The 7,905-nt window shown below is 42.0% G+C and overlaps 1 protein-coding gene across 2 annotated transcripts; it reads right to left on the bottom strand.

Annotated features, from left to right (window-relative positions):
* Window positions 1-978: 978 nt before the first annotated feature.
* LOC113123112 (tubulin alpha chain) lies at window positions 979-7,359 on the bottom strand. 2 transcript variants are annotated; one of them, XM_026294912.1, is made up of 5 exons: window positions 7,329-7,359; window positions 6,881-7,103; window positions 6,459-6,607; window positions 5,449-6,375; window positions 979-1,153 (listed from the first exon to the last, which is right to left on the bottom strand). In XM_026294912.1, exons 1-5 carry the CDS (start codon window positions 7,329-7,331, stop codon window positions 1,103-1,105), a joined length of 1,353 nt encoding a protein of 450 aa, XP_026150697.1. In that variant the 5' UTR covers window positions 7,332-7,359; the 3' UTR covers window positions 979-1,102. The 2 variants fall into 2 exon arrangements, with proteins under 2 accessions (XP_026150697.1, XP_026150698.1); XM_026294913.1 differs by lacking the exons at window positions 5,449-6,375; window positions 6,459-6,607; window positions 6,881-7,103; window positions 7,329-7,359 and adding exons at window positions 2,195-2,343; window positions 2,478-2,700; window positions 4,068-4,212 and having other exon boundaries at window positions 979-2,080.
* Between the last annotated feature and the right edge of the window lie 546 nt (window positions 7,360-7,905).

Here is a 7,905-nt window from a genome sequence, read left to right as displayed (position 1 = left end):
TTTTACAATGTGGTGCTGCTTTTACTCGATTTCCTCCGAATTAGCCCTTTGTAGATTATTTTTGTTTTATTATTGTTATTGCTTTTTTATTATTTTTTAAATGATTTTGTGAAAAAACAATTAGGATACGTCATTCACTGTAGGGGCCATAATAAGTGTAGGCTACTATATTTCCCAGCATGTCACATTATTTGACCATTATATGACCATGTGTGATTTTAAATGTGTGTGACTCAGCAGAGGAGTCACTAGTCAGGATCACATGATGGAGCTTCATTATGTGATGTTATAATTATGTGGACTAGTCAGTAAATTAAAATGACTAATGACCTCTTGATAGGCTATTATGTGCAGCCTGAGGACTAAACCAACTCATGCAACTTCACTAGATGGTCGTATTGGTACCATCTGGTGGCCGAGTGAAGCAACTACAGCAACAAGGCCAACCCAGACCACTGCAGAGTATTAAGGCTGATTGGTACAAAAAGACAGGAAATTGGCAAAGCCAGAGAAACTGGAATTTTTTCCTTTGTTAATGAATAGGAGCTGCACATAAACACAATCTGAAATCTGGTAGTACACTGCTGCAAAAAAATCCCCTTGATTAGGAGCAAATCTACCAAAAAGTGTAGTGAACAATATATTATCTATTATTAGTTTGATTAAAACATACTAATGATGATATTTTGCCAAAGTATAACATTAGTATTAATCTACATATCTTGTGCAGAGAATAATCCTTGTAAAATCATCAGCATTGCTCTCCTCTCTGAAAACTGTAGTCTATTACAGCTGTCAAAGTTAAATACAAAGCATAAAAGTCTAATATCACTCCAGTAGACTGAATATAGAAGGGTTATTTTTATTTAGGCGTTGATGGAAGTGTTTGTTGTTATTGTAGTAAATTATTCTCCAATAAAACAGTTGCTCAGTGGTCACCAGGCTGTGCTGGAAGATATCAAGAATGATCACACATCATTTGAGAGCTTCATAGGTTTTTATTAATAATACTGACATATCACCACGACAAGTTATCAGAGTGTTGCTGGGAATGTGTTAACATTCATGATAACTTTTGGAATGTGTGATGATGTTTGATGCTTCAGTACTCCTCTCCCTCTTCATCTTCATCTCCAATGCTGTCAGTGCCCACCTCTTCATAATCCTTCTCCAGAGCAGCCATATCTTCTCTGGCCTCCGAGAACTCTCCCTCCTCCATGCCCTCTCCAACATACCAGTGGACAAAGGCCCTCTTGGCATACATGAGGTCAAACTTGTGGTCGAGTCGGGCCCAGGCCTCAGCGATGGCTGTGGTGTTGCTCAGCATACACACGGCCCTCTGCACCTTGGCCAGGTCTCCTCCAGGAACCACAGTTGGAGGCTGGTAGTTGATGCCCACCTTGAAGCCTGTGGGGCACCAGTCCACAAACTGGATGGTGCGTTTGGTCTTGATGGCTGCTATGGCAGAGTTGACGTCTTTGGGCACCACATCACCACGATACAACAGGCAGCAGGCCATGTATTTACCATGGCGAGGATCACATTTCACCATCTGATTGGCTGGCTCAAAGCAGGCGTTGGTGATGTCAGCAACTGACAGCTGCTCATGGTAGGCTTTCTCAGCAGAGATGACAGGGGCGTAGGTGGCCAGAGGGAAGTGGATACGAGGGTAGGGCACCAAGTTGGTCTGGAACTCTGTCAGGTCAACATTCAGGGCTCCATCAAAGCGAAGCGAGGCTGTGATTGATGACACAATCTGACCAATGAGCCTGTTCAGATTGGTGTAGGTCGGTCTCTCGATATCGAGGTTCCTGCGGCAGATGTCATAGATGGCCTCGTTGTCCACCATGAAAGCACAGTCAGAGTGCTCCAGGGTGGTGTGGGTGGTCAGGATGGAATTGTAAGGCTCCACCACTGCTGTGGAAACCTGGGGGGCTGGGTATACAGCAAACTCAAGTTTTGATTTTTTTCCATAATCGACAGAGAGTCTCTCCATCAGCAGTGAAGTGAAACCTGAGCCAGTGCCTCCACCGAAGGAGTGGAAAATTAGGAATCCCTGCAAGCCCGTGCACTGATCAGCCTGAAAACAAAATTGATTTTGAATAATCAAAATCCCAGTCCAGTTGCAAATATCTTTATGAAAACAGTGAAGCTCACATTTTTGTTAAATACTATGATGTCACAAAGTTCTCACCAATTTACGAGTTCTGTCCAGAACCAGATCAATGATCTCTTTACCAATGGTGTAGTGTCCACGGGCATAGTTGTTGGCAGCATCTTCCTTCCCTGTAATCAGTTGCTCAGGGTGGAACAGCTGACGGTAGGTTCCTGTACGCACTTCATCTGTGAAGAATGGTGACAGTTAAAGACAAGCGTAAGAAATGTTCCCATGTGAAGAATGTTCTGAACATTATATTTGTTCTGATACTGTAATTATGTACATTTATGTGTACTTATGTACATTTCTGACTACTGACCAATGACAGTAGGTTCCAGGTCGACAAAGATTGCTCTTGGAACATGCTTTCCTGCCCCAGTCTCACTAAAGAAGGTGTTGAAGGAGTCATCTCCTCCTCCAATAGTCTTGTCAGAAGGCATCTGTCCATCTGGCTGGATCCCATGCTCCAGGCAATACAGTTCCCAGCATGCATTGCCCATCTGGGCTCCGGCTTGGCCAACATGCATAGAAATACACTCACGCTACACAAAAGAAGAGGGAGGAGTCGGTTACAGAAGGTGATTGACTACTATGTTATCAGACAAACGTTTGTAATCATGTTCCAAATGTTACTGTGTTTCCTATAGAACTGCTGCCTGATCCCAGTATTGATTGATTAGAAATATCCAATTTTAACAGCACATCCACAGTTTGGGCTTTTTGCCAATGTACTTCAATTCAACTGTGGTTTCATGTGATTTATTATAAAAAAGAGAAATAAACTAGATCTACATCTACTGCATTTTCTAACTGCTCTGTGTTCTTTTTATTGTGTCTAGAGACAATATTTGGTATGATGGCAGTTCTTAGTTCAGAGAGAAAACAACCTTGTTGAAAGAAACTTTGACAGCTGAACACTGTGTGGGAAAACACAAAGTTAAAGCCTTCAGCTGTTTAAAGTCCCTAAGCTTCTTAAAGTCCCCAGCTATTTAAGTAACAATAGATGTTACATTTTTCAGGGTCTGCAGTGGTGCAGTCGAATTATGGGAAGGAAATGTAGTTACAGATGAAATTCACTTTTAGGAGTCAGTTTTATGGGTTTAAAAAAAAAAGGAATATACAGTAGAGTTTTAAGTATTTGGTATCCAGGAAGGCCGTGCCTCAAGAAGATAGGAAAACCTTCCCCCACCTCTCTTTCTTGTGTCTCCTCCCTTTCCTCCTTCCCTCCCCTTTGTGTCTCTCTCCTCCCCCATCCTGTCCAGCTGCATAGAGCTGTGTAACAGTCAGGGATGTCTCTCTCTCTCTCTCTCTGTCCCTCCACATCTCCCTCAGACCAAAAACTCCTAACAGCTGCAAAATGGCTGCCAACTAACTCACACTGCTTTAGCCAGACCACTCCTCTTTTCTCTGTTCTTTCTATCCATCCCCCCACTGCCACGATTGCCTGATCACTCCTTGTTGCTCAAAATATCTCCAGAATCACAGTTTTAAGACCCGTTCCTTTTTTTTTCCCCCTTTGGTTACATACATGTCCTGCTTTCCAGCTACCTGTAATACACCAAGCAAGTATGAAAAGGACAAAGAGGTCCAACTTATAAAGTGCTTGTCATCTGACCTAGATTGTTGAGCAGTAGAAAAATGAAGACTTGGAGTCATATGCAACTATTGCACAGCCTTATTCTTGGTGAATCCTCACCAGACAGGCCTTACAAATCCATTACATACATTTAGTTCTGAACTACAGTCACCTAACAGAATAGAGCTGTTTTTGTATCAGTAATCTTTAACTTCACAGCAGAGATCTTTTCAGCTGAGTAGTTCGCTCGCTGCTAAGAAACAGAGACAAAAGGAGGATGAAGGAAGGAATGACTGGAAATTTCAACGCTACGTCATCAGCTGAGCAACTCACCATTTTGTCTGCTTGTCCTTCGACTGACGTTGAGGATTCAGACACAAGGCAGAAGTGCCGAGGAGAGGGAGAGTCAGGGTTTATATAGGCAAGGATGTGGAGGGGGAAGGCAGGAAACCACAGCAAGCGGCTGCATAGCTCATTGGCGAGAGGGAACAGCAGTTTGAAAAAAAAAAAAAAAGAGGGAAGGGCTTAATGCTTTCTGTTATACACCCCTACATATAGCTGCTTTTTTTTTTTCTTAGGTTATACATATGTCTTCGAAAATAACACTTCTTTCTACAAGCATTTTGCACCTACTTTGTGTGTGTGTGTGTGTGTGTGTCGTATGTGTGTGTGAGAGAGAGAGAGACTGTATTTGCCTGGAGTTAGTTTATACAATGTTTAAATTGATTGCTGCATAGGAGGATTCAGGAGTAGTGTGAAAAATGAAAATGCTCAAACACACACACATATAAGTTCTGGCAAGTTTTTTTTTTAATTATTACTGATGATCATCAAATGCAAAAGACATCCTTTAATATTATGGGAAAAAGACATGATTGCCAATAATGTGTTGAGATTCCACAGATGACATGGCATCTGGCAGGGGTTCAGTTAAATCAGCTGATTCAGAATAAATAGCAAAACATCTTATCAGCAATCAATACACAACTGAAATGTGAAAGATTTTAAAAAAAAGTTTAACAAATTTCAAAGAGAGCTTTCTGCCTTTCTTTGGTACAATTCCAACAGAGATGTGATTCACAGATAACTGGGGTACTATTGTTGCTGGAGGCCATTGTCTGAACATGAGCTATACAAACAACACCAGTCAGTGAGCAGTCTGTTATTTTCTCTCTCTTCTGCTCTCACAGCCATTGCTGAATGGTACATCTATATAGAAAATGACATAGGAGCTCTTTCATAACTCACATTCCACCTTAAATAGTGGGGAGGGGCCAGAGGGGCCAAAGAGGTCTAGCTTGGTCTAACTTTCCTACAGAAACAGAAGGTATTTAATGGTTCAAAACAAGATATGATGTTTTATCCATATGGTTTTGCTTTAAATGTGAATATACTGTCTTTTCATTGTGTGACAACTAATGATTTTGCTAAATCTCTGTTTTCAGGCTTTACCTAATATTAGGAATTTTAGCTTTTGCAGGTTTTGAAATATATTTGTTTTCTAAACGTGTGTCACACACATAAAAATAACAACCGTTAAACTATTTTCTGAATTAAATGATTGGGAATTGTTTATATGTTATATTTGTATTACTACAAAAGCTACAAACCATATTTCAAAACAAGGGATAAATATTCTTCTTTGGCTGAAATGCAGGCCTCAGTAAATTCAGTATTCTCCTTCATCCTCCTCTCCTGCGTTGTCGGCACCCACCTCTTCATAATCCTTCTCCAGAGCAGCCATATCTTCTCTGGCCTCCGAGAACTCTCCCTCCTCCATGCCCTCTCCAACATACCAGTGGACAAAGGCCCTCTTGGCATACATGAGGTCAAACTTGTGGTCGAGTCGGGCCCAGGCCTCAGCGATGGCTGTGGTGTTGCTCAGCATACACACGGCCCTCTGCACCTTGGCCAGGTCTCCTCCAGGAACCACAGTTGGAGGCTGGTAGTTGATGCCCACCTTGAAGCCTGTGGGGCACCAGTCCACAAACTGGATGGTGCGTTTGGTCTTGATGGCTGCTATGGCAGAGTTGACGTCTTTGGGCACCACATCACCACGATACAACAGGCAGCAGGCCATGTATTTACCATGGCGAGGATCACATTTCACCATCTGATTGGCTGGCTCAAAGCAGGCGTTGGTGATGTCAGCAACTGATAGCTGCTCATGGTAGGCTTTCTCAGCAGAGATAACAGGGGCGTAGGTGGCCAGAGGGAAGTGGATCCGAGGGTAGGGCACCAAGTTGGTCTGGAACTCTGTCAGGTCAACATTCAGGGCTCCATCAAAGCGAAGCGAGGCTGTGATTGATGACACAATCTGACCAATGAGCCTGTTCAGATTGGTGTAGGTCGGTCTCTCGATATCGAGGTTCCTGCGGCAGATGTCATAGATGGCCTCATTGTCCACCATGAAAGCACAGTCAGAGTGCTCCAGGGTGGTGTGGGTGGTCAGGATGGAGTTGTAAGGCTCCACCACTGCTGTGGAAACCTGGGGGGCTGGGTAGATGGCAAACTCAAGTTTTGATTTTCTTCCATACTCAACAGAGAGTCTCTCCATCAGCAGTGAAGTGAAACCTGAGCCAGTGCCTCCACCGAAGGAGTGGAAGACTAGGAATCCTTGCAAGCCCATGCACTGATCAGCCTGAAAATTTTATAGTTCAAAAATGGTAAAGCCAATAAAAACTTGTTCCTTGTAAAACATTCAGGATTCTCAGACAGTCTTACCAGTTTACGCATCCTGTCTAGGACCAGATCAATGATCTCTTTGCCAGTGGTGTAGTGTCCACGGGCATAGTTGTTGGCAGCATCTTCCTTTCCTGTAATTAGTTGCTCAGGGTGGAAAAGTTGACGGTAGGTTCCTGTACGCACTTCATCTGGATGGCAAAACAGTAATACATCATTAAATTTACTGAATGAGTATTTGGACTATTTAAACAGCTTTGTATTGAAATGTTTCCACATTGTTACAAGGATAATAAGAAAAATCCTAACATGCTCATAATGCCTTTGTTTGTTTTACTTCATTTTACACTTTAAGGATTTTGTATTGGAATTGTTTTTAATTCAATTGCAGATATTACTGCATAAATACATGAAAACATCCAGACTTTATGTAATATATTATCACCTTTATAACCGGTACTAACCAATGACAGTGGGTTCCAGGTCTACAAAGATTGCTCTGGGAACATGCTTTCCTGCCCTGGTCTCGTTGAAGAAGGTATTGAAAGAGTCATCTCCCCCTCCAGGGGTCTTTTCACTGGGCATCTGTCCATCTGGCTGGATCCCATGTTCCAGGCAATACAGCTCCCAGCATGCATTGCCAATCTGAGCTCCAGCTTGGCCAACATGAATGGAGATACATTCACGCTGCAAAGAGTGAGCAAAACTGTTCAGCTACCAGAAGCATCTGGTTACTTTCTATTCAATTTTGTTTAATAATCTAAACCAAGCGATCATAATCTCTTCTACCTCTTCTATTTTTGTCATGAACTGATGGAGACAAAAAAAACAGCACTGTAATGAAAAAACCATATTGCCCAAATGCAGTACACAGTATGCAGTTAAGTTTCTCACTATCTATCCCTATCTTACCATGTTTTATCTGTCTTCTCCAATGTCCAGGTATCAGTAAGATGTAGTACAATAGGTAACTGTGTGACTCCGTTCTTATATACCTGCAGCTTTCAGTCAGTGATTTGATCTGAGCTGTAATCAGAGACCCTGTTTATGACACCAGGATAAGATCAACCATTTGACAGCCATACACACAATGCAGAAGTAGGCCACCACCCTGTTCTTTGTACGAAACTCTCAGCATTTTGCACCAGTGGGTATGTGCACCTCAAATTTCAAAAAGCAGAAGCAGAACCCCAGATGAAGGAAGGTGATCAAAGGTAGTTTAAGTTGGCAGATTTTAATGCTCAACTTTATGGTGTAGCATAAGCTAGGATAACAAAAGCCTTTTATTTTGAGGTAGTTACTCAGTAGCAACATTTATGGTCAGCAACAAAGTTGGAGAAAGAATCCATTTTCTTAAAGCTATAATTTTAAAAAGACATTTCACCCTACTAGGTGTATATATTTATTTGGAATATTTGGTAGAGAGGTATGGTGGAAACAGTACAGTTACTGATTTCTTTAAATTACTTTTCTGCATTAACACATGACT

This window comes from Mastacembelus armatus, chromosome 21, assembly GCF_900324485.2.
Source record: "Mastacembelus armatus chromosome 21, fMasArm1.2, whole genome shotgun sequence".
Classification (NCBI taxonomy): domain Eukaryota; kingdom Metazoa; phylum Chordata; class Actinopteri; order Synbranchiformes; family Mastacembelidae; genus Mastacembelus; species Mastacembelus armatus.
Note: the sequence above shows the minus strand (reverse complement) of the source record. Positions and strands in the feature narration are given on the sequence as shown.

Excerpts from the sequence above, each read along its gene's own strand:
- LOC113123112 (XM_026294912.1), bottom strand. Across the intron at positions 6,376-6,458 it reads TAGACAGGATGCGTAAACTG|GCTGATCAGTGCATGGGCTT; the intron begins GTAAGACTGTCT and ends TAAAATTTTCAG. Across the intron at positions 1,154-5,448 it reads TGGAGAAGGATTATGAAGAG|GTGGGCACTGACAGCATTGG; the intron begins GTGGGTGCCGAC and ends GATTATGAAGAG.